The following is a 26,058-nucleotide window of genomic DNA, read 5'->3' as shown; positions in this document are numbered from 1 at the left end:
AGACATTCTAGGCCTAAGTAACTATAAACTCTTCAACCTCTCAATCTGTCTCACTAACTCTCCATCCATTCATATCTTTCTCTCCATCTCCTACTGTGTCTTTGTGTGTGTGTGTGTCTCTCTCTCTCTTGCTCTTTCTTGGTCCCTATCTATCTAAATTGATTTTCTATGTATCAAGCACAATAGATTGGTTTAACCAAATTCATTTGTTTTACCTGCCCTCCACCTTCTTCTTTACACAGGTCAATTGCAAATGCCAAATCCATTGCTGAGAAAACAGCATCAGCATCTGAACTCTGAGAAGCAAGAATAAGTTGCCGCAAACTCTCGTACATCACAGGGTCAAAAAAAGCAAAATCATGCCAATTGACCTAAGAGAGTAATCATATGAAAATGAATTATGAAAGAAACATCTTAATTGAATTTGTTAGTTAAGTTGAAATCTATGATAAAATTTTATCTAATTTGAAGATACATGATACACTGATATAGAATGATCTCCCACTAATATAACTGATCTAAAGAGGTAAAGTTTTAATAAGTCTTTGGCTCCGATAATACATTTAATTTTCAAAGTATGAAAAGTATATATTTTTTTAAAATTTAAAGCCAGGAGTGTAATAGCTTTAAGTTCTAAATTTTTTGCAGGAACCAGCACTAATTATTAAAAAGTTATTATGCTGAGCAGCTGATCCTAAATACACATCCTGTAATTTCAGATGATAAATCTAATGCTCAAAGGAATTCAGTAACTTGCTGAAGGTCATATCATTGGGTTGTAACTTGAGTCTGATTGATTCCATGACCTTTTCCATAAACCTTGTTAAAGGCTCAACATTTCTATGCTGCTAGCTTTTAAGTCCAGTTCTTTCTCTGCACAAGAGCATTTTACCTGGAACACATTAAGATGTCAACAGAGTCAGCATTTTTTTAAAAAAAGGAAAAAATACATATCATAGTATGAAATGCTGTAATAGAAAACAATATTCACCAGTGGGTTTGAGCAGAGAAAATTATTGATAGACCACAACGTTAACAATGATAACTCATATTAGATGGGTGGTGTGCATCTGCAGCAAAGACCATATAATATTTTGTTGTTTATAGTGTATAATTAGTATTATGCATTAATTTAAAGAATGTGTTTTTCTCCTCCTACCTTCCCCATCATAAAGGAATGTACAAGCTGTCAAACTATCAAAACACAAAAGAAAATAAGCTAATTCTGTCACCAAGAGATAATTATCAAGCACTGCTGAGCTAGATGTTCTTACCTTCTTTTCTCCCTTCTACCAACATACATCTTACATACAGTTTTGAAGCTAGCAGTGCTCTTTTCAATACAATGTTGCTTCTATTGCCATTACTTGCTAGAACAAATAATAGTAAAACTTACTGAGCACTTACTATGTGCCAGGCACTATACTGTTGTCTTTACCATTGTATAAATGAGAAATAAATGTCCAAGGATCTGTCTGCAACAGGATCCAGGTCCGTCAGTCCCTCTAAACTCACCTCTGTGTCACTCATTCTCTTATGCTGTCTCCTCCATGTACTGAAATTTTTCCCCATGTCATTAAATGCTTGAAAATTGACTTTATAATGACTAGAATGCCTTAAAATTTAATATTAAGTTAATGCCATAACTATGTATTTTATTTAAAAAATTTTGCAACTGTAAAAGCAGTTAGATTCATTAAAATCACTTACTTTCCTACCAAGCAACACTTTAATCACATGTCTATTCAATGTGATAGGACACAGTTCATTCTGTAATAGACACAGTCCAAGAATCCTAAAAATAAAAACAAGCAAATAGTAGTTAAATTTAAAAATTCTAGACTACATAACCCCATATACATAATATACACATTTAAATAAATTTTTATAGTAGAACATATATACACACATTTTACAGACTAAAATATTTTAGAAAAATTTCATAAACTGAAATTTTAAAAAGATTCAAATATAAGATTAGAGTGACTTTACCTGCCAATATTTCTGAAACAATTCAATCTTGCTTCTGTGTTTTTGCCAGGCCTTGGAGTATAAAATCCTCTTTTTCCAGGTTGGTAAAACAAAGGAGCGTTGTCATCACCATCATCTGTATCATCTAAATCCATATCTACTACACTTCGACTAGAACCATGACGCTTTCGGTTTTCCTAATAACAGAGTATCAGAGATAAAGTCCCAAGATTTTATTTATATTTTAGTGTATGTGTATACAAGAGAATGATTATTATTTAATAACGCATACAAACTGGTTCTCTTAAATCACTTAAATGTAAAGTTCGATAGGTAAAGCAAGTTTCATATTTAAATATAAATCAACTTTAATTCATTCTTTCAGAATTATGATATACAAAGCTTGTGCCTGTTAACTTCTCGGTCCATTTAAGTAAAATCACTCAATGAAACTCTGGTAGCTTCTTTTACGTTGATTCCTTAAATTTATTTTCCCTTGATAGAATTCTGGGTTGACAATTCTGAAGGCACTGTAAGGATGCTGCTACAACTGTCTTCTGGCCCTCTGATGAGAAATCCGCTGCCTTGCACACTCCTGTCTCTGTGTAAGGCACGATTAGTTTCCTATTAGTTTCACAGCAGCTTGATTATACCTAGTCATAGTTTTCTCTCAGTTTATCCTGTTTAGGGTTTACTGACCTCCTTGAATCTGCAAATAAATATGTTGTACGCCAAATCTGGGAAGGTTTCAGCTACTATTTCTTCAAATATTTTCCTGTAGCAATCTCATTCTCCTCTTCTGGGCACTCCAATGACATTAATGTTTCACATGGTCCAACAGGTCTTCGGAAAACTGTTTGGAGATCTTTTCTCTTTCTATTCTTCAAAACGGATAGTTTCTATCTTCAGATTGACTGATACTTTCCTATATCATCTTCATTCTGCTATTAACCTATTTAGTGAACTTTTGAATTTTTATAAGTACTTTTTATAATTTTCCCTTGGTTCTCTTTTTCTATTCCTCTGTTGTGAATCTTTACCTTTCCATTCATTTGCTTATCTTATAGAACATGAGATAAAGTTTTTGATAATTCCAACAAGTGGGGTCATCTCAAGGTTAGTATCACTTGGTTCTTTTCCCAGAATTGGTGAGTCTCTGCTGGTTCTCTGTACGTTGAATAATTTTGGAGTGTATCCTGGACATTTTTTAACTAAGTTACAGCTCTGGGTCTTGTTGAAATGATATGGAGAATGCTAAATTTTTTGGCCTTGGTAGTTAATAACCTGGTTAGGTTCGGACTGGAAGTATCTTCTGTGTGCAGTGGTCCTAGTGTCTGCCTCTTTGTGACCCCATGGACTGTGGCACTCCAGACCCCTCTGTCCTCCATTATCTTGTGAAGTTTGCTCAGATTCATGCCCACTCAGTCAGTGATGCCATCCAACCATCTCATCCTCTGTCACCCCTCTTCTCCTCCTGCCCTCAATCCTTCCCAGCATCGGGGTCTTTTCTAATGAGTTGGCATCAGGTGGCCAAAGTATTGGAGCTTCAATAACAGTCCTTCCAATGAGTAGTCAGTGGTTCCATCACTAAAAGCCTTTTAATTCTACTATGGGTCTGTTCTGCATATGCACCATGTGGGACAGTCTGGTAGTATAGTTTACTTAAAGCATGTGCTGTCTTCCAGTTAAGATGGAGGAATGGGGATCAGCTTTACTCTCCTGCCTGAAATAATGCCCCAAAGGTTGTTTTTCAAGTTTTGACTTCCCTCCAATCTGTGTGCTGTTTACTTTTCAGAATTCTCAAGCAGTTCCTTTCTTAATTTTTTCCAGAGTTTTAAGTTGTTTTCAGTTAAAGAGATATGATTGTCACTGGCACTGATATTTCAATTTGTAAGCATGCACAAATTGAAACACAGCATGCCCTTAACAGACAAGAAAGACTACCAGAGTGGGTAGCCATTCCCTTCTCAGCAGATCTTCCTAATGCAGGGACTGACCCTGGGTGTCCTGCACTGTAGGTTGTTTCTTTACCACCTGAGCCACCAGGGAAGCCCACAAAACATCCCTTACCTGTACTTTTTCTGAAGAGTCTAATAATCCAAGATCCAGGATACTATCAGCTCCATTTTCCCTAAAAACAAACAATACTTTTCATATTCCAGATAACTGAAATTTCTAGAATTTAGAGAAAACCATATGCATTTAAATTTTTAAGACTTCATCAGTATATTTACATTTTGAAGTGAGTAAGTATCTAGGACACTTTACTAGTCTAAACACAGTTCTAGGAGCAGAAATGTCAATAATATACACAAAGATACTACATGTACAATCCAAGACAATGAACTAAAGGCTACCCGATTTAAGACAAAATAAATGCAGTCTTCATAGGGGGGCTGAAATTTGAGCTCAGGGAAAACATTGTAAAAGAACAGGAAAAAGTTCAGAAGGCAACCACAATAGGAATCAAATGTTCCAGTGTATTTAATTGTTCTAGAATACTAAGAAATTCACTGTTCAATCCATAAAGGCAGTGAAAGTAGTCATATATTCTTGTATTCAACAGGAAATCCTACTAAAATAGCAACCCTTACATATATTTACAAAATGTCTTCCCCCTCCCCCCCCAAAATGCACAGTATTTGCAATTTTTTATATAATGGGCTAAGCTATATTAGTGTTGCTGTATCCAGAAATGAAGAAGAGGAATGAAAATGTAGTACATAAAAGTCAAGAAATGAAAAATAGTTAACAGCAAAGAAAAGAAACTTCTAGCAACAGTCTTTGGCTTGGACCATTCCAGCCTCAAACTGGATATTAGAGTAGCCCCAGGATGGAAGGGCACAGATTAAATGTGGCATCAGATTAAATGTATCTTCTTAACACTTTAACCTGTCACTTGGGGAAAAGAAGGGTAAGTAATTTAACTGTTAGATATTTTTAAGTTTTATATTAAAACAAATAATTGCACAATAAAAGCAAACACTTGCATGATTTCCAAGATAAATCAGGATGCCTAAATTTCTTATTTACTACAAAGACTCAGGGATTACACCCAATTCCTTGAGGTATCTGGCCTTTGCATTAGAGGTATTCAGGTGGAGAACGAGATGTACTTCTTATAAGTTAATTTCTTTCTTTTTTTTTTTTTGTTTAATTTTTATTTTTACTTTATTTTACTTTACAATACTGTATTGGTTTTGCCATACATTGACATCAATCCACCACGGGTGTACATGAGTTCCCAAACATGAACCCCACTCCCACCCCATATCATCTCTCTGGATCATCCCCGTGCACCAGTCCCAAGCATCCTGTACCCTGCATCAAACATAGACTGGCAATTCATTTCTTACATGCTAGTATACATGTTTCAATGCCATTCTCCCAAAACATCCCACCCTTTCCCTCTCCCTCAGAGTCCAAAAGTCCGCTCTACACATCTGTGTCTCTTTTGCTGTCTCGCATACAGGGTCATCGTAACCATCTTTCTAAATTCCATATATATGTGTTAGTATACTATATTGGTGTTTTTCTTATGTTAATTTCTAAATAAGGTTCATAAAATTTATCTTCAAACCTAAAGTGACTGCTAAAATTCAGCCCTTCTAGTAACATGTAAAACTTGACTGTCTCACTCAGATTTTTAAGCCATCTCCTAAAATTAAAACCATTCAAGTCTTGCACTATGTAATAGATTATAAGATATGATAACACCTGTATCCTAAAAATAAAGTAGCTAATGTTTAAACTAAAACATCTTCCCAAATGTGCATATTACCGTCCATGTGCAATAATGAGTTCCATGGCTTCATCTACTCTTGCTCTCAGAGAATCTTCACTTGCTAGAAGCAGCAGCAGCTGAGCTGGGGATAACTCCAACAGCATGCCAGTGATTTTACTTGCAAATGCCTGTAAATGACAAACAAATGTTACTTGCCTCTACTCTCTGAAACCTCTTGTCTAAATTAGCAATGTTTTATCAAGGGGGGGAAAAAAAGAAAATATAGAAACTTGGATAACAGAAAAATTTCTGAAATATTTTCTAATTGGAATCTATGAAGAAGAGAAAGGGAGGAGACATTAATTTTCTTAACCTGATAAGGGACATCTATGAAAAAGGCCACAGCCAACATGATACTTGATGATGAGAATTGTAATGTTTCCTCCCATTTGACATTGTACTGCAAGTTTCAGTTAGTACAAGAAGGCAAGTAGAGAAAACAGAAGTAATCCAGATTAGAGAGGAGAAGTAAAACTCCTTTTTTACAGACAACAGTTTCTCTATGTAGAAAACAGTGACAGACTCTACAAAGAAGTCACTAGAACTAGCAACACATGAGTTTATTTTATGAGATTAGAAGCTTAATTATAGAAAACTTTGGTAGGGAACAAGTAGTCTATGCATTAGCAGTCTTATTAAAGCTAGTTTAATATTTATTTGTTGACAAGCCTTTTTAAAAGACTTGATATTCATGAGTAAACATAAAAATATTCAAGGTCCATTTTTTCCCCTTCTTCATCAGAGGCCTGGAAACATTTTTTTTTTCATTTAGTGTAGGAAAAAAGAGAGGGAAGAAGTGAAGGAAGGAGAAGCAGAAAGAAAAAAGATGCCCATATTTAAGGCTAAGGATTTACTGAAATATAATTCATTTATTGTTTTATTATTCTTTTGCTCTAGTATGTACATGTAGTTATGTACAAAGACAAAAAAGAAAACTGGGTTATGTTTCATATTATATGAAAGAAACCCCTGACAGAACATTCAAAATAAAACCTTCCTGTCATATTTATGAAGTACACTATTTGCAACATGTTCCAGCTACAAGTTGATAACAAAGTTAGCTTTAAAAAGCAACAATAATTTGTACAAATAAATATAATGCACAGACAATTTCTTAGCACAAAAGGAAATTATTAGGTAGAATGTTAACCTGGAACATATAGTAAAATAAACATCAAGCTATATACAATTACTCTCCAGTAAGTGTTGCTTCTTTCCCTCCTAAGCTTCCTGTTTCGGCAGTCCTCAAATCACATGGCTTTCCAGTAGCTGACAACTTCTTAAGGTATCAGCCTTAATTCAAAACCTAAAATGGCACAGCCAGTTAAGAGGTAGCTAAGCATGCCATACGTACTGGTTGCATTGCTTGTACACGGGGGTAAAGTCTCTCTCCGAGCGCCTGACGATGTGCCGGCAGAGGGTCGGGGTCATCGCTAGGATTTCCTTCAGAGGCTGGTCTGAAGGGCCTAGTGTCGATGGAAAGCTGTCTTCTAAAATCCCTGAAAGATGAACAAAGCTATGATGACTTCATTCCCCTTGTCTGCAAAATGGAAAATATCACTGCAACAAAGTCGGAAATCAGAGCATATAGTTAGTTAGCTCCAGTTACGGTACCAGGGTGGAAGAATGCCTAAAAAGAATGATGCTTGGAAAATAAAATTTATCTAGATTTGGTCACTTGAAAATCTGTAAGTCTGCAATGCATGTATTAATTTGATTCTAAGGGAACAGGACCTTAAAATACCAGAAATCAAGAGCCCAGCCATATTTCCTGGAAATTTTAAGACAAAAGTAAAATGCCACTCATTCTAACATGTGAAAAACTGAATGTTTTAAATAACACAATTGCCACAAGTTAAGATTTTTAAAACTAATTTAGGAACTTGGGTGATAAATAAAAAGCCAATGTAATTTCAATTGGCCCTGGGTTTTTAAACCAGAACATACTAGTTAACAGTTGGTTAGACTATTTTAGTTACAATGCATCACTTATCCAATTATTAACTTTCATTTTCTAAAAGTTCATAATTGAGACTCTTATTTTCAGGCCTACCTCCAATTCATCCAAAATGATGGTACTCAATAAAAGATACAAAATCATCTCACCTATCCCGGTCTCTCCGAGAACCCGCTCGCAAGCCACTACTCCTCCTCATTTCCCTCTCTCTCTCTCTTTCCCGATCCCTCTCTCCTCTGTTTCTTAATCTCTGCATTAAACCTGGAAAAAAGTGAAATACACTTTGTTTAGAGGAATGTAAATACAACTACTTTAAATGTTAAAGTCAATGTGAGGAAATGAGACAACACAGTAAGAACATGACAGCTGAAGATCATTTTCCTTAGCATGTGTGTTAGTGCCTTTCTGTTATTCTCCCAGTGGTTCTGAGTGTTGGGAGTGATTCTGTAGAATGAATTTATCTCCTTGTCATGTCAGAGCTATGAAATAAAATGTAGCAACCAGGACTGTGTTAGTTCCAACATAAACAATGCTGGTATTTCTTACATATTTGAGTATCTTCTCTATTCTTAGTTTTTGGCATTAAAAGCATTTAAAGACACTCAGCTATTACTCTTTTTAAAACCTTAAGCGTAAACCAGGGTATGGTTTCCTAACCACTGTGCAGAAAAATTATTTCTGAAATGTCATGACTTCCTAGGTTTCCTCATTCACATTTTACAATTTTTTAAAAAACTGTAAGACTATAGAAAGTCAAATGGTTAAACTAATAATGAAAGGCTGGGGTACGCCCCCCATCTTTTCATCCTTAATTCTTTCCAGAGCTCATTCAGCTTCTATGGTGCAGTTTACAGAACCACAGTAAGATACAGCTATAGCCTAGGTATTAATAAAACACAGGACTCTGTTAGTTAACTCCTTCTCCCTCAATTAGCGTATCCATTCACCTACGAGACTGACAATTTCCTTACATGAATCCCGAGGTTCAACCTTTTGTAGTTTTCACATTTTAAAATACACTATCATAATCTTGAAAATCAGGTGAGAATTCTAACCCCAAAGTGGTGATCATTGAGGAGGTAGAACTTGCACCAGGATGTTAACATAGAAAATCTTTATTACCAAAAAACAAAGTCTTGCTAAATTAAACAGTGAAGTTAGTAACTTCACTGTTTAAAGGTAAAACAGCCAATTTACCTTTGGTTGCAAAATCCACCTCCCTGGAGACTGGTAGAAACCATGCAAATCATACTTTAAAAAGCACTGTTCTAGATAACAGCATTTTCTTCTCAGTATCTGTACTAATTGGGAAATCCTGCAGTTTGCTCTCTGAATTTTTATATTACCTTAAACCTCCCATTTCCCAAACATTAAAATTGAGATGAAAAACTCAATCGTACAATCATAACCATTTATGAAAATGACTGTGGCAGTAAAAGAGCCAACCGGTAAACTGCCGATTAGAGTAGTTTAAACAAGGTTAAGTAATTGATCTAAAATAAAATAGTATTAAAGTGTAAATATAAACTTCTCCAACTAAACACACATATAACCATGATCATTGTTTCAATCAAACAAGGAAAGAATTTTTATGAGCTTGTTACTACCTCTAGAGTACTTACTTGTATGAGTGCCTTTGTTGGCATTTTGAATACAGTCTAAATTTGGCAGTTTTTCATTCGACAAAAAAGCTTGTGCAATGGCTGTATAAAAGCTTCGTGCTACACCACTGCCCTCTCCTGGTTCATCCTTAAATGTGACTTTTACTCTGTGTACAGCCATAGGTGTAGTAGCACATCTTCGACCAAAGTGATTGTTAAGTTGCCTCATGGTCTGCTGAATAAGAAGATCTCTATCCCGATCAACCTATTGAAACGCAACAAAAAGCAGTAAATTCAGTGCTGGAAACCACCTTGACATTTTTCTGTGTAGAATCTGAAAATCTAATTTTTGCTTTTCCTTGACAGTTGAAATAGCTACAAAGTATCTGGGTTCTCAAAAGCTTATATATTCCAAATAGGACTCTAAATCACACAAGAACATCCTACATTAAATCAAGATAATGGAATTTAACTCAATTAGAACATTTTCTTAAAAGATCTACCAGAACACAGCAATTCATCCAGTTTGGGTATATAGCAAGATAAATTGCAAATGGATCAAAGTGTGAAATTTTTTTAATAGCAAATCCTTAAAAAAAAAAAGATAGGATATTCCTTTGCTATAGAATACCATAGCAAAGTAAAAGAAAAATGACAAACTGGGAAAAATATTTGCACCTTCTATTATCAACAAAGATTCATGAATAGTGTATATGTATCACTTAGTGCTTCTAAAAAAAGCTGAGGAAAAAACAATAGGAAAAATGGGCAAAATATGTCAACATACATAATAGTTCCCAGAAAAAGCAGCAGCCATGGTACATGAAATCTATGTAACAATGTTTAACTTTGATCAAAATAAGAGAAATACAAATTAAAATTATACTGCCAATCAGATTGGCAAAAATCTAAAAATCTGACAACAAACTGCTGGCAAGACTTTGGAGAATCAGGCACTCTTGTATTGATGCAGAAAATGCAAAAATATACAGACATTATATAGGAGTATTTGCCGATATTTGACAAAATTATATATACACATGTCCTCTAACCCATATCTAGGATTCTATCTCAAAGACATGCGAGCCAAATAGAGTAACACACATAAACCAATTTAGCACACCACTATTTGTAACAGCAAAAGACCAAATGTCTATCAACAGGACACTGGTTGAAAAAAAACTGATAAAGTCATAAAATGTGGTACTAAGACTACTAGGTAGTTAGAAAACAGAGAGTAAAATAGAACATTTCTCTCTTTACAGCCACAGTTTTCTCTCTAGGATATAGTGTTAATTGGAAAAATCAAGATGGAGTAAAATGTGTAACATTTTACTTGGGGTGTAATGCTGGGGGTAGGGAGTGAGGGACAGAGATGAACACATATGCATGATTATATTTTTTAAAGGTGGGAGGGAAATAAGCTGGGTGAGGGGATCAAAAAGCAAAAAATCCCAAAAGCGGGCAGGGGGAACCCAAAGTAAAGAGATAGGAATGTAAACTAGATTTCTCTGAATATAAACTTCTACAGACTTCACTTTGCAACTGTAGTTATTTTACATTATGAAACAAAACAAATTAAAAAAAAAAAAAATAAAGGAGAGCAATCCCTAAAAAATGAAGGCAAATAAACCAAAAGACCTTAACTGTGTGGAGATAAGATGGTAGGTACCAAAACCGCACAAAAGAAATGATCTCAAGTGACTTTAAAACAATGTAATTTGACTACAAACCTCCAATTGGAAATGCTCTAAGAACGAAAACTGCAAGTAAATCTTAACTCTATTTTCAATAATCATTTTGTTAGTAGTAGTGTTGACATTATGATTCTGAGACTGCTATATGCATGCGGTGGGATAAAAGCAAATGAGTAATTTTAGTGGTGTTGCTGGAAAGCTGGATATTATTCAGTTCAGAAGAAAGGAAGACTAAAGGGTGAAAACAAAACTTGTATTTCTAAATCTTGAATATGAAACAGCAGTATCAGTGTGAACACATGGTATAATTTTCCTATTTTTTTTAAAGAAGCAATTCCTAGTTCTATCCACTAAAAGGCCTGGAAACAATGACCAATGTTATAGGCAGGGAACAATTTAAAGTCCAGATTATAATCTCAAAATACAATTTCCTGTTAAAAGGAATGGCTGATTTAAAGTCTGTGAAAGAAAATAACAGAAAATAACAGAAAATGAGACACATCAAATAGCAGGGAAGTTACCAAAGATTGGATGGACTCTCACTACAGTGAGAGTCTCACTTTCTCAGCTAAAGAAAACAGTTTGAGCATCAATGAAATGAAGCACATCAACAGTTTAAATCTGTGTATTCACGATACTTAAACAAACTTACTGTTCCTCATTACATGATAATGGGAAACCAACTGCCAGAGATATCCACTACTCTAAATTCGATGACTACCATTCATTTTCTTTAAATTTTAATTACATAGTATGCATCTAGTATTTTTGTTTTCAAACTTTATATAAATGCTACATGTATAGTATTTAATAGTATACTATATGTATATTATAAGAAACTCTAAATACCTTTACCTCTAGTGATAAATCTCTTGACTGCTGATTTCTCAGTTTTTCCATTTCTCTACGGAATTTTGATTCTTTTACCTCAAAACCACCCAATTCAGTTAGGATCTTTTAAAAGAAAAGGGAAAAAAAAACACAAAATGAAAAAAACCCATAAATATATGACAGAACTATTCTCTGAATATGTACTTATCAGGCAGAATAGAATGTAAAGTGTTCAAAATACATACTGATCCAGGTTCTGCTCCAACATCTTCCATGAACACCCGGCCAAACAGTTCTAAAGAAAGGCGCCAACGTCCTAGCAGCATATCATGGGAAATTACCATTCCCATGAAGCTACACTGTGGCCTGTGAGAAATTTAAGGGGAGAGGAAGAGCAATTTAGCCAACTCTTAAAAATTTCCTGATTTTTGGTCAATAACAGTAACTTACTTGGTCTTTTAAAATTCTGAGATCTTAATTTATAACCACATACTCTCTAATGGAGAGTATGACTATAATTTTCCTATAACTACTTGTTCCTTGCAGAACTTCTCATTTTTACTCTATTATTCCTTCTGTCCTTTATGTAAGGATACATCCCCAGGCTGCCTCCTATCTTCATCTTTAATTTACCTCCTCTCCTTAAAGTCCAGTGTCCATCTCCACTGGGTGATTCCCAGACCCCTCTTTAGTTCAAACTTTCACAATGGACCAGAATTTCATTACGGGAAATATATCCAACTTCGATCACACTTAACTCATGCTCAGAATTAGTAAAACTGAGCATGACCTCTTCACTACAATGACACTGCCTCCAAATTTCCTTCAAAAGTACTGCCTATTTTTCTGTTGCACAGACTTCAACAAATTTTATTCTTCCCTCGGTTCTTCCGGAGTGATCAAGCCCTTCATGAGTTTCTTTTCTTACCCCATGGTTTCCTTTTCATCCCCAAAGACAATATTCTACTTCCATCCCTTTTTCACCACTAGCCAGAATGAATAATAGCTTTTCTCTCTACCTCTAATTCTTCTCTCCTTCAGTCTATCTGCTTCTACACTTTCTAACCATCTCAGTTCAAATCATACTGTCTCTAGGAAGCTGGGGCCATCTCAGTCCACAATTCTTGTTTTTTTGTGGTTTTAGATTGCTAGACTGTGTATATATGATGTACATAGTTTCCTAAACTAGCTTAACTCCTAAGTAAAAAAAAAACAAAACCTGACATTACATAACCAAAAAACCAAAGAGCATAAAACAGTTACTAAACAGATCATTAGGTGATGAGCCATACCGAGTCACACTATATACTAGGGCAAATTTTTACTGGGAAAGCAAAGAACCTACCCTCTTGTTGCAAGAGAATTACTAAATGTGAACTTGGCAAAGGAGTGAAACCAAGCAAATGTGTAGGTCACAAACCTAGAAACTCCTGTTTTTAACACACCATCCTCTCCCCCCAACCACCACATCTGAGCTCCCGCTAACAAGTGTATAACTGGCAATTTGATGTGGATATATACTTTAACTCAGCACTGAACATTAAAAACAGAGTCAGAATTTCTTCAATAAACAGAGAAAATCAGAACGCCAATCAGTGACAAAACAGTCATAACCCCCTCCCCCCAAATCGAGAAAACTCTTTAATATTTTAAATATCTGATTATAAACTAGGAAAACAAAAATAATATTTCATCCTATTATTTATATACAAATGAAACACATAGATTATAAATTTCCTAAAGAAAAATTCTTATAAAAATTATAGTAGCCATAAATGAATAGCACAGAAAAACTACCTTCACTTAACAAATACCTGAAAGCTGTAAGAGGTGGCCCTTCACTTTCCGTCAGTCCTATTTCTGCCAGTAAACTGCTTTTCAACTGTGCTGCGAGGTCATGAGCAGATGGGCCTGGCTTTGAACTCTCAGCTTCCTCTGGCACCACAGTCTGTTCTTCTCCTTCCTTTTTTTGACGATTTTGCATGTTCATTACATTTTTCAAATTGGCAGCATAAGACATTTTAGTTGGAAGAACCTATGAATTGTTACATTTAAATGTTAGATATTAAGAACAAATTGACTATAATTTCCTTTTCAACAGAAATCACATGGAAGTTCAATAATACCTTTCTGGTACTTCTAGTTAGGAAGATGCAACCTATTTCTTGTCTGAATCCCACAGCTGAGCACCAATTTCATGCATTTACCACAGCAGCCTTAGAGAACTTTAAAAGGCATCTTTATAATATTTAAGGTTACTTATGTACATCAAATCCTCCCTTGTCACTTAGATAATGAAGAAAAGTCCATTCAATTCCATTCTTCTATATGCCTGCTCTTAAAGACATTATCACTTTTTCATTGGAGAAACAGGACAGTGTAAGTTCAGGCTCAAAAACTAGATCTGTCGCTCCACTTGTTGTCTAACAATAGGTATCCCCACATGAAATTCTTGCAACCTTTCTTTGCCTTACCCATAAAATCAGGATAATAATGTTTTCTACCCAACATGGTTATAAAGACTAATTGAGACAGTGCCCGGGAGATAGAATTTTTCAACAAATATTAGGTATCATTATCAATATTACTTTATTTATTCCCATTCTAGATTCAAAAAGAAAAGTTACAAGTCAATATATATGCTCATATATGCAAAAAATTTAAATATTCAGTAGCATTACAACAAAAGACCCTGAAATAGGTGAAGCACATAATGAAGCTACCATTTTACAGGTGCATTAGCCTGACATACAGCAAGCCTCAAAGTAAACTAATAATACTGTTGAATTCGTAAGGAAAGAATTTCTGATACTTCTATTTGGGTAAATACAATATTCTGAATTAATGCATTTTCAAAAAACTGAATGCCTAGATAAGTGTTCAGCTTACAAGCATCATACTGCAATGATTTGTTACTCTCTTACCTCAAGACAGTTTCTATCCACTGTAACCTCCATTAAGCATTTCCCACTGCTGGCAGATGAAGAATAAAGACCCTGACTTGGGCGGCCAAAAAGATCCTCCTTCCTAGCATTCGGCTGGAATTTTAACAAAAATACTACAGTTACACTGAACACTTAAATAAGTTCAACCGAAAAGAAACCTTAAGGCTAGTTCCTTTAAATTACCTGCAACAGATGTGGCTGATCAGCCAAAGGGATGGCTTCAGCCAGAGGCACTTCAAATGGATTTGGGGGTATACACCCAAGGAATGTCATGGAGTCTGAGCGTCGGAAAAATGGATGGCTTTGGCCAGTTTCTGCGGGAAGAGAGTCATCATCCTTATCATTCAAAGTAGCACCTAAACACGAAGAGATAAAATGTGTTTTTAGAAAATTACCTATTGGGGAAGGGTAAAAGAATCTTCATCTGCTCAATCCAAAAATCCTATTTTGATAAAATTTTAATGTCACTCAAAAACAACAGTCTAAAATTGTGCTGATATTTTAAAGTGGTAATTCAAAATACTGGTTTTAAATTATTACAGTGATAAAATTTATGTGTATTTCAATATAATAAAAACTTGCAAAAAATATTAGCAGTAACAAATACTGTTCCATTTTGCATTGGATGGACACCTGCCACATCTACCTCTTAGCTCCCTGGAGATTCAGACCTGAATATAGCCAATTTCCTGCGCATATTCAGGATCTGGCACACTGCTGACTCCAAAAGAAGAAGAAAATAAGGAGCTAAAATTTAAGCATTTGCTTACTTCTAAGTTCTGCTTCCTCTATAAGCAGATAAAAAGAGAAATGTCTGGGCAACTCAAGTAACCCAACAGGACATCAGCCCACCAATACCAACTCCCATTAAAGGAATAAAACTTTTGTCAGTGCTTACAGTATGCCGTGAAAATAACAGTGAGCTATGGCTGGGTTCTCAAAAAGCAGAAATTAAAGGAAAGCTGTCTTTCCCAGGGCTGAATAAAGTAATAAACTACAAGGTGATATTAAATAACAGGTAAGTGGGCTGCACTAGAAAAGTATTTTAATTCTACTTGAAATAATGTCAGAAAACTATGAGTGCAGAAGGTCCCAAAATTTCTCGAATTTGGAATATTTTCTCTCTTTTAATTGCATTAACTGTTACGTTCCAATGAAATTTATGAGTTCCATTTTCTTGACACACGGTATTTTGCAGCAATATTAACAAAAGTTCTGTTAAAATTCTATTTAAATGTATGTATTACCAACACAAGTAAAAGTAAACATAAAAGATGCAAAGGAGAGATACAAAATCAAAACAAAAAATATCAATTATTAAAAAGTTCATCAATTCTTATTTATGAAGTAATTAATACAAGAATGTATAAGGGAAAAATGGACAGAAAATGCAAGAAACGGGACATAGAGAAGAAAAGAGGAATCCCCACCCAGACAGAAAATAATGGAGTTAAAAAGCTTGGAGGGGAACACTGAGGCAGCCATCTCTTGAAGTGGGGAGCAGGTGTTCTGTGCACTAACTTTGATTGGTGTCGTCATCGTTCTCATGTTCTGAATCTTCGTTATCAATGCCAAGTTCCAAGAGCTCTCGTGTCCTTAAAAAGACAAGTGAGTCATTTTACATGAAGTACTTCAGGCTGTATGAACAGGAGCAAAGGTGATACACAAATACTGAAGAGGTCAGTTTAGTACCTAACCAATTTTGATTAGTGCAATAAAAGTTTCAGATTCTAGGGATGGCAGACTGATCAGCCAAATGTACTACAATTACAAAATAGGCTCAAAAGAAGCAAAAGGCTAATCGCATCTAGAAATAGTGAGTCCTTAAACAAATTCAGAAACATGATAAACAAATCAGGACAAACTATCTTAACAAAAAGCCTAAATGGATTCTTAGGTTTCATAATTTAAGTGACGAGTAGCTATACAGAAAGGCTAGATGGACTCAAGCCAACCTACCTACATGAAATATTCCTGTACTATTTCTCCCTACTCCAAAAATCAGACAGTGTACTAATAAAGATCACACTGATCAAGTATTTCTTATATCAATTTCACAGCAGGTTTGAATACCTTTTGCGTTCCAGTTGAGGTGTATCCAATGTTGTCTGCTGATTCATCGCTTTAATCCAATATATAAGTGCTTGAAAAACATATGCCACATGCTTCAGTGAGCAGACATCCAAAACTGGAAGAACGTCGGAATGCTCATCATTATGAGACCTCATTAAAGACAGAGCGTAATTGAGGAAGTCGCCTCGAGCAGACATCATTCCCTGACGGGCACTAAGCAATGTGGCTCGTCTACAAGGATTAAAAAAAAATAGAAAATGTTTACAAAAAGAACAGAATTGTGAAATTTACCACTGTTATAAACATGCAAAATCAGGAACTGAGACTATCCATAAATAAAAGCTAATTACGCCTGGGCTCTACTTTAGAATTAGAATCACTGAGTATTATTTACAGTTTTGTACATTTATAAAGGAAAGAAATTCCCATGTCCTCTGGATTGCCAGAAGGTACTCCTTCCCTAGAGACAATGGATTTCAAACTTGTGTCCACCAAAATCACTTGGAAGGGTTGTGAAAACAGCTTGCTGGACCCAGCCCTATAATGTCAGAAGAATGGGGTGGGACCAAAAATTTGTATTTTTAACAAGCTCTTAGGTGATCCTGATACTGCTCTTCTGGGAACCACACTCTGAGAACCACTGCCTAAAATGACACCAAAAGCAAAAGAAAATGAAGAGCACTAGATTTTACCCAAATTAAAAAACATGTGTCCTTCAGAGAACACCTCAAGAAAGTGAAAAGACAACCCACAGAATAGGACAGTTTCTGCACATCCTGTATCTGATAAGGAACTTGTATCCAGGATATATAAAGAACTCAAAAAACTGAGTAACAGCTTGGATTATAACTTGTTTTGTTTCAACTACACAACAATTTAAAAGAAGTAACACAAGGCATGTATTTCCTCCTTTACAACAGAGTGGAGTCTTATATAATGGCAATCAAAAAGCTCTCAATTTCTAGGCTAGAAGGTTTCTGTCTAAACAGACAAAGAATTTCATACCGTCTGCCTTCAAGGGTTCGTAAACTAGCCTCTTCTCGTGCGGTCATCCTTTCTCTTCGAGCTGAGTTCTGAGAAGCATGGAGAGGGTGATTGGGATGTCCTGGATCACCAGCAGATGCTAATGCAGAACCATAACGTAATTGAGCTTCAGTAGAATCCATAATACTGACCATCCAGTTCCAAGTGGGAATAAGCTTTTCTTCTACATAGTTCTACAAAGACCAAACTAAAACAGTTAAAACTACCCAGATAAAGTTAAATTTGATAGAGTAAATATGATATAGACATTTAAGTACTTGTAACATTCACTCCCATCATACTGGAATTCTCATAACATATGGCCAAAAAATATATTTGAATGAGTAATTTTTCAGTGGTTTCATACCTGTAAATTTACTGCATCTTGGTAAGTCAGCTTCACAGCTGCTGGAATCTGAGAGTAAACTAGGTGATTATACTTAGGAATAAGGCCCATCAAGTCCGAGATTTGTCTGATGACAATGCTATACGCCCTCGCTAAACTGCTTGCAGATGTTAAGTAGCTGCTGGCATTGCTAGCTTCCAAAGCAGCTGCTGCAGCGGCAGCGCTTGTGCTGATGGTGCCGCTCCGGCGTAGGTTGGAAGGATCGATATAAATCAAACCCGCTGAACTTGCTATCAGGAAAGAAAAGACAACCACAATAAATTAATGTCACTTGCTAACAGTGTTTCTCTAACACTGTACATATTTGAAGTAAAAGGTTAATTACATTAGTAAATATGGTAAATGAGCATTTCCTTTAAGCCACACTAATTTGGGGAAGGGAAGAATTATTAATACTGTAATGTTCTCAACTAGGGCAATTCTGCCACTGCCTCCCTATGCAGACACAGGCAGGGATGCAGACATTTCTGGTTGTCACAACTGGGGAGAGAGTGCTCCTGTCATCTAATGAGTACAGGTCAAGGATGCTTCTAAACACCCTACAGGGCATGATCATAAATTAATTATTCAGCCCAAGGTAGCAATGGTGCAGAGACTGAGAAACCCTGCTATAAGCAATAAGTAAATAATTCTGTATTTGAACTCAGCAAAACAAAGAAAAACTATTATGAAATTATTTAATTTGTTCTTTAGAGGAAAATGTGTAATTTTTAAACCTGTTTAAGCACTCTCAGGAACACCAAGTTTACAGACTTGCCTGCTGGAGTGGATGTGCTAGAAGGCGCTGTGCTAGCTGCCCGCTGGTGCTGGGTGTTGCGGACAGCCCACTGCATGGACCGAGGAGCTTGGGCAGCACCATTGGCATGTGAGCTATTTGTGGTTCTCTCCAACGGCTCATCCAGCATAAATGTCTCTTGTTCTATGTCGTCACTCTGACTACTGCTGCTATCAGAATCACTTGAGTCATTTGATTGCGAGTCATCTTCAGAAAAGAAGGCAGGAACACTGCTCGCACCTAAATTTTTAATTTTCAAACCAAAACCACTGTGAGTTTGTTTGTATTTAAAATTACAGTGTACTCCTCATTTAGGAAAATATATTAAACAGAATGCCAGACTATGTCCAATATTTCACAAAACCCATCACTGAAATATTCTGGAACTCTTCAGTGAACCTTAAAATTAATTCATTATTTAAAAATCAGAAAAATGAAACAGAAAAAAGAAAAAAGAGTCACTGAAATAATAATCTTCTTCACTAATATCTCTAGAGAAACAAAATTTTAACAAAAGGGTTAGCCACCCTTGGGAATATCATACTGAGCAGTTTAACCAATTCTTCACACAAAACCTTAGTATAAGCAAGAAAACTGCTAGAAAGAAGGTAACATACCTGCTTCTGAGCCAGCAGTTGCTGCAGTGACAACACTTCTACGCCCACTAGCATTATCTTGGTTGCTATGGTTACTTTCACTGTCACTTTCTGTTTCAGCTGCTGCTAACAAGTCCAGCTCCATGTCGCTCCCTAGCAAATATATTTAAATAACAAGAAAATAAGGTACAAACACACTATCGATCAAGACAGGCTGATAAGACAATACTGCAAGGGTGGGAAGGGAAAGGAGCGGGGCAGAGAGGACTGGTAATGCTAGAGTATGCATAACTGCCCACTTAGCAGAAGAATGACCAGGTAAATCATGGTACTCAGTGAACACAGACACAAAATTTGGCCTGCATAGCCTTAGGTAAAAAATATTAGGCAGGAGGACTTCAACAAGTGGACAGAGCTCGGGGTTAGGGCCACTGCTTCATTTTCATCAATTTTACATATTGGGATTCCAAGAGGGGAAGAAGGCTAATAAACGTGTATCCTTTGTATCTCACTGTATATACACAAATGTCATAACATACTAAGTTATGAATTTGCAACATGTATAGTTTACGGCATGTCAATTAAACCTCAATAAAGGTGATCCCCAGAAGTCTATCCTATGGCTATTAAGAAGAATGATGACTATGGAGCAAAAAGGCCTATATGAAAAATCAGAGTAAAAAATTTACACATAATATGAAAGACACGCATGAGAATGGGGCAGTACAGGGGAGGACTGAAAGTAAAAACTGTTAGCGTCTGGGTGGGATTATGGGTTGTCTTCCCTTACCTCAATTTTCAAATGTTATGTTGGTTATGATTATTTTGATTTTCAAAAGACTTTTAAGAAAATAGAAAGTGTAAACCAAATGGTAAATGGAGAGATGATAAATTATTTTATACATGTAAACATATAAAAGTCTATACATTGGGTTGGCCAAAAAGCTTGCTTGGGTTTTCTGAAGATGTGGAAAAGCCCAAGTGAACTTTTTGGCTAATCCAGTATTTATATTTCCATATGTAAAATTCTGTCAGATACTACAGAATCCCCTGGCAGAAGTACGCTGAGCATTTCACTATGCAGCAAGTACTGTTTCCTCTGTATTAGTGCCTCTTTAAAGGCACCCGGTTTTCTCATACAGGTAATTTCGCCAATAAGCTGCGTACCGTCTTCATCATGCTCATCGTGCTGTCCCTCTGCCTCAGCGTTTTCTTCGCCATGTTCTTCCTGTTCATCGTGGTGATCCTCTTCTCCAGCCACACCCTCCACCACCTCAACCTAAATCCAGATCTTACTTGTAGACAATCAAAGTACATAATAAACCCACATCTCGACCAGTATGCCCCCACAGCATTTAGTAACTAAAATACAAAGATCACTAACTACAGGGAACTGTAACACTAAGTAGTTTTGAAATTTTTCATTTGCTAGCAAAAATTTGGTATCAAAAATTATGCCAACATATCCCAAAGTTTATGATTACTATCCATACACAAAAGCTTAAAATTAGAAATATAAAAACTGTGTGGGGAATATGTTTTTTAAACTTTGGCAATTATAAAATTTACATAATAAATATGCAGCAGCCTCTCTACCTTCGAATACACTGCACAAAACTACTAAAACATTTTTAACATTGAGAATATCTTTTCTGTGAACCCTTAAGTAGAGTTACGTTTATTTCTAATTTCTCATTAGCCAATGAAACAAGGATTATTAACATATTTTAATATGTGTAACTACAAATGAGAACATGTAACAGAAGTCTAAAAAGTAGAAGCATATACATGTAACAGTGGTAAGCTACCGTTAATAAAACTTCTAGTGACTACTTTCCCCTTCCCTCCCAAATCAAAGCCTCTCATGTACCACAGTTAATACAATTGAAACCACCTCTTCCACATCTGCTGAAACGATGTCATCCTGCTCCTCATCCCGGCCGCGGACAGGCTGTGACTGGCTGATGCGCCTCTGCTGGGGGTTCCGGACGATGTAGGATGACTGAGACTGACTGGAGCTGTAAGGAAGCAGCTCATGAGCACGCTGCGGCCACCACCCTGACAGACAGCGCAGACCCCTCAGTTATTCAGCGTGGTTCACAGCCTGTTCTTTCCAATCTGACCGAATGTTTCTTGGAAAGCAACAATAATTAATCTATGGTATATCAGAAAATGCGTAGCCCCAAAGAAATCATCTTACCTAAGATTTAACTTATAAATCTCAGAATGGTTTTTACTTTTTAGTAGTAAGGCATTTCCAGTCTGTGTTAATGCACATACTTTTTCCCATTCTCCCCACTGAAATATTTCTACAGAGACAATGTTTCCTTTTCCATTGCTAAACCTTTCAACTTCCAAAGGCTCTGGTAGCAGCATTCACCCACTAAGGAGAGTCCCTTATTTACAAGTAGCCTACTCTTTAAGAGACTTGCTGACGAGTGTGGGGAAAAAAATAAGTTCAGAAGTACAATTATAAAATAAATCATAACAAAAGATGGGGTGGCAAAATACTGGGTTGGCCAAAAAGTTCGTATTTTCTGGCCAACCCAGTAATTTTGCTTTCTTAAAAATGTGACTTGGAAACAGCCAAGAATGGACAGATGTCTCCATTATAAAAGATGTCTAAGACGTCTCTTGTACATCTTAGAAACTCTGCAACTCAAAAGTGCGGCCTTGAGAGCAGCAGTACTGGCACGGTCCTATCTGCGAGTCCACAAGAAATACAGACTCTCAGGCCCCACCCAGACCTCCAGAATCAGCCTCTGCATTTCAGTAAGACACCCAAGAGTTCTGCATGCATGTTAAAATTTGAGAAGCACTGTGATAAAAGACATCAGAATATTTCAGTTGCTAAACACTCTGACTCAGCCAACTTAGAGCCTAGTTAGGTAAACTATTAAATGGAAAAATGAGATTTAAGATCAATGCTGTAACTAGAATTGAATTGTTTTAGTCTTATCCCATATAAGAAGGATCCCCGAACCTCAGAATCAAATGTGGGATGGTCTGAGGTGGAGTTATGTAATAATAACAGAAATAAAGTACACAATAAATGTAAAGTGCTTAAATTATCCTTACTCCAGTCCACGGAAAAACTGTCTACCACAAAATCAGTCCCTGGTGCCACAAAGGCTGGGGACCACTACTGTATGAGTGCACAGAATATTTTTAAATTCCATCATTCTGTTATTTAGATTATATAATAACCTGCCCCCTTGCCCAAAGCTTTGGACACACAGAAAGGTAAGAAGTCTTTTCATTCTTCAGCTTGGCCTTCTAGCATGCTATATTTAAAGGTAAGAAAAAAAAACAAAAGTAATGAAGCACAGAAGCCTAAAGTAAACTTTCTCACCTGATTACTTTTTTGGTATAATAAAAAGTGCCATTCTGAACAAACAAACCAACCAAATCGCACCCCCCCCATTATATGTCTATTACTTTAGATGTACAGACATATAGTTTTTAAAGTGCTTTTCACATGTTCCAAACAAGATAAAATCTTTACCATTTGTTAAACAAATGATCCTGTACATAACCAGAGTGCCTATGCCTCAGGTTTAGTTTAGTTTTAGATTTTAGTAACATCTGTAACTTGCAGAGAAATAATTATTTGCAGAGAAATAATCAGAATGTGTTACCAGATAGAAATTTACCTGCTAGACTGATCAGATGATGGCCGTGGTGGCAGTGGTTCCACTGAAAATAATTCCTCACTGCCTTGCATGGCATCTATGCTGGTGCTTGCCAGAGTAAAAGGGGCAGTTGGACGAGCAATACCCATTCTGACAGGAACAATCAGTGACTCTGCTACATTGCACAGTTCTTCTACTGCGTAAGGCAGCAATGCTTGGAATACACGCTTACATTTTCCTATTGGCTGTGGAATAAAGTTGCTAGAGCAAAAAGGGAAATACAGAAATCTTCTGAATCTTTTCATATACATAATTTTATCATTATCACAAAAAATGTGCGTAAAAAATATAAAAGCCAAAATCAAAAAGAATGCCTTACTTTTTCTTTTTAGATGAAGCCATTTCCACACTGAGAATGACAAAAACTCTTGCAACTGATCGCAAAAACCTCATTGTCACAGCAATCGCCTCTTCTCTACGTCCTGGTGTGTACTTGTTCTGGAGTTCTTTTACTAGTGTACCTAGCAGAGTATCTAAAAGCTTTAAAACCAGTAATCATTCTGTTAATGTTGAGACATCTTGTAAGATGTAGGCATTCATAAATAAAAATTTCTAACATGTTTTCAATATTAACATTTCATGATAAAAATATATTGAATCAATACAATGCCAGTGATTAACTTTGTGCCACATGCCCACTACTATGCTTGACTTATAGTGGGTCTCAATGTCTGATTTCTTGTTTCTGGCCTTAAACGCCTAAGTATAACAACTAATATTTAGAAGACCAATACCTAATATGTCCAATCAAAGAAAGAATATACTTCACTCAATATATAGGATACTTAAAATAACATCAAAGTAGACTCAGATGTTTATTTTAATGAATTCATAATCCCATCCATTTCATATTGTTTTATGACACAATATTTCTCTTTCTCATACCACAGATAACTTCTTTAGGACAGTTTCTAAGGGCAACGTTAGTTTTATGGCTCCTGACATTGCCAAGTTGTTTTCCAAAGGAGTACCAAAAGAAGGGTCACCTCATCAGTGTACGAGTATGTTCTTTTTGCCATAATCTCTCCAGCAGTGGGTTTAACAGTTTACACTCTTTCCTAAATTCACAGCAAAAGGAGATATTTTTTAAAAATCTGCACTGAGTTATTACTAATTTAGAACCCTGCTTCACACATTTTTATACTGTATTTTTAATACACTCTAGGATTTGTATTTAGAATGAAAAAAAGGAGCTCTCACTGATTAATTTAAAATGAGAAATTTAAATCACCTCCAAAATTCCATCCCCCTTAATGTAGTATTTAATGAGTGCTTACTGGTACATGGGAGCTTGAATTAGTAAAATTATGGGAAACTACGTAACACATATCTTTTTCATGTGCTTGTAAATAACCATTCAAAGGACTTACCAAAATGTCTGCTGTACACTTGACTATAAGGCAGTGAGTGAAACAGTCCAACCGAATTGTGCCACTTTGTTGATTGAGGTACACTTGCTCCTCTGGCAAAAGATGGCCTATCCTGCTGCTGGCACTGAGACTTGAGGGGAAAGAAAGAATGCACTGTAACTGCCTACACTAACACAGGAAATGAGTCTAAAAAACTTTCAATGGATACATACGGGTCTTTATTCTCCTGTGACCCAAACATAATCATAGATTTCAAAGCATTCCAGTCCTGCAGAACACGCTCCAAAGCAAGCTGGGCAAATCTTGGGGGCTCTAAATCATGGTCAGGCATATCTGAATCTACAAAGAAAAGAAGAAATTGTGGGTAATTCGTGTGCAGAAATACACATACTGATTTTCCTAGGTGTCGTAAGTGTCAAATCAACTCACCTTCAGGACTGGCTGTTTTCCGGTTACGATCCTCCCTGATTCGAGGAGGTCTGTACTGGCAGTGCTCCACCGTCTGCCTCGCAACTGTCTGCACTAAAAAAAGTAAGAGGTGCTCTCCTCTGCAAGACAGAACATTGTTATGAGGAAGAGGGCTACTTACCTATGCTGTGCTTTCACAACTTAATTTATGTCCTAAAAATCCCACAACTTGCCTGCTATTTGGCAGAGTGACCAAATTAGTAGCAGTGAGCAGGCGATAAAGTAGATCAAGACGAGCAGATTTCTGTCCAGCAATTAGAGTTTTACATTTACATTTCTCCCAACAATCACAATAGGCTGTCGGTGATGTACGTTTGAGTCTAGAAAGAATTCATATACAAGTACAAACACAGAAATTTTTTAAAAATACAAAGGTCTATATTGATATTACAGAGGCCTAACTCATTAAAACTCAAGAGAAACCTTGTTAACTTTCAAATAATGCAGCAAGGATCACTTCAGTGGTATACAGTCTGTAAAGCAGTATGTGAGAAGAGGCATCTTAACTGTTTTGTCCACCACCACGTAGCATCTAGCACAGTGACGGCACTTGTTAGTAAGCAATCAATAAATAAGCAGATTATCACTTTGAGATATTTAAATAAGATAAACATATTAGCCAGAATTCTTTTAATAAAAATTGTAAGTATCAGTATAGTATCTATAAAAAATTTCCACTTGTCCCACATAATTATTTCTTTTAAAGCACAATCGATGGTTTTTACAAACCAATTCTCTATTAACTATTACATCTATAGCACAGCCATAGGCGATGTTCCTACTGAGACCTAGAGGCACTGCAAACGTTAGTGCTGGGGCATTTTATGCTTCTTAGGTCTATGAATGTGAAAACTAACAAACTAGCCATA

General features: G+C 36.1%; 1 protein-coding gene across 1 annotated transcript in view; it reads right to left on the bottom strand.

Moving 5' to 3' along the window:
* UBR5 (ubiquitin protein ligase E3 component n-recognin 5) overlaps positions 1 to 26,058 on the bottom strand; it is a 131,418-nt gene that overhangs the window by 8,861 nt on the left and 96,499 nt on the right. Inside the window, exons 29-55 of the mRNA XM_068983714.1 lie at positions 25,363 to 25,509; positions 25,151 to 25,269; positions 24,934 to 25,060; positions 24,722 to 24,851; positions 23,671 to 23,831; positions 23,313 to 23,552; positions 21,554 to 21,677; positions 20,827 to 20,938; positions 19,681 to 19,812; positions 19,046 to 19,303; positions 18,250 to 18,518; positions 17,865 to 18,076; positions 16,860 to 17,090; positions 16,308 to 16,381; positions 14,970 to 15,142; positions 14,766 to 14,879; positions 13,656 to 13,876; positions 12,087 to 12,207; positions 11,866 to 11,964; positions 9,335 to 9,578; positions 7,862 to 7,973; positions 7,110 to 7,254; positions 5,753 to 5,883; positions 4,042 to 4,102; positions 1,993 to 2,168; positions 1,711 to 1,795; positions 216 to 371 (exon numbers count right to left, since the gene is read on the bottom strand). Coding sequence (XP_068839815.1) covers positions 216 to 371; positions 1,711 to 1,795; positions 1,993 to 2,168; positions 4,042 to 4,102; positions 5,753 to 5,883; positions 7,110 to 7,254; positions 7,862 to 7,973; positions 9,335 to 9,578; positions 11,866 to 11,964; positions 12,087 to 12,207; positions 13,656 to 13,876; positions 14,766 to 14,879; positions 14,970 to 15,142; positions 16,308 to 16,381; positions 16,860 to 17,090; positions 17,865 to 18,076; positions 18,250 to 18,518; positions 19,046 to 19,303; positions 19,681 to 19,812; positions 20,827 to 20,938; positions 21,554 to 21,677; positions 23,313 to 23,552; positions 23,671 to 23,831; positions 24,722 to 24,851; positions 24,934 to 25,060; positions 25,151 to 25,269; positions 25,363 to 25,509 — 4,174 coding nt within the window. The remainder of the gene's footprint in view (positions 1 to 215; positions 372 to 1,710; positions 1,796 to 1,992; positions 2,169 to 4,041; positions 4,103 to 5,752; positions 5,884 to 7,109; positions 7,255 to 7,861; positions 7,974 to 9,334; positions 9,579 to 11,865; positions 11,965 to 12,086; positions 12,208 to 13,655; positions 13,877 to 14,765; positions 14,880 to 14,969; positions 15,143 to 16,307; positions 16,382 to 16,859; positions 17,091 to 17,864; positions 18,077 to 18,249; positions 18,519 to 19,045; positions 19,304 to 19,680; positions 19,813 to 20,826; positions 20,939 to 21,553; positions 21,678 to 23,312; positions 23,553 to 23,670; positions 23,832 to 24,721; positions 24,852 to 24,933; positions 25,061 to 25,150; positions 25,270 to 25,362; positions 25,510 to 26,058) is intronic.

Source organism: Capricornis sumatraensis, chromosome 11, assembly GCF_032405125.1.
Source record: "Capricornis sumatraensis isolate serow.1 chromosome 11, serow.2, whole genome shotgun sequence".
Taxonomy (NCBI): Eukaryota; Metazoa; Chordata; class Mammalia; order Artiodactyla; family Bovidae; genus Capricornis; species Capricornis sumatraensis.
The sequence above is the reverse complement of the archived record's forward strand: the minus strand, read 5'-3'. Positions and strand labels throughout refer to the sequence as shown.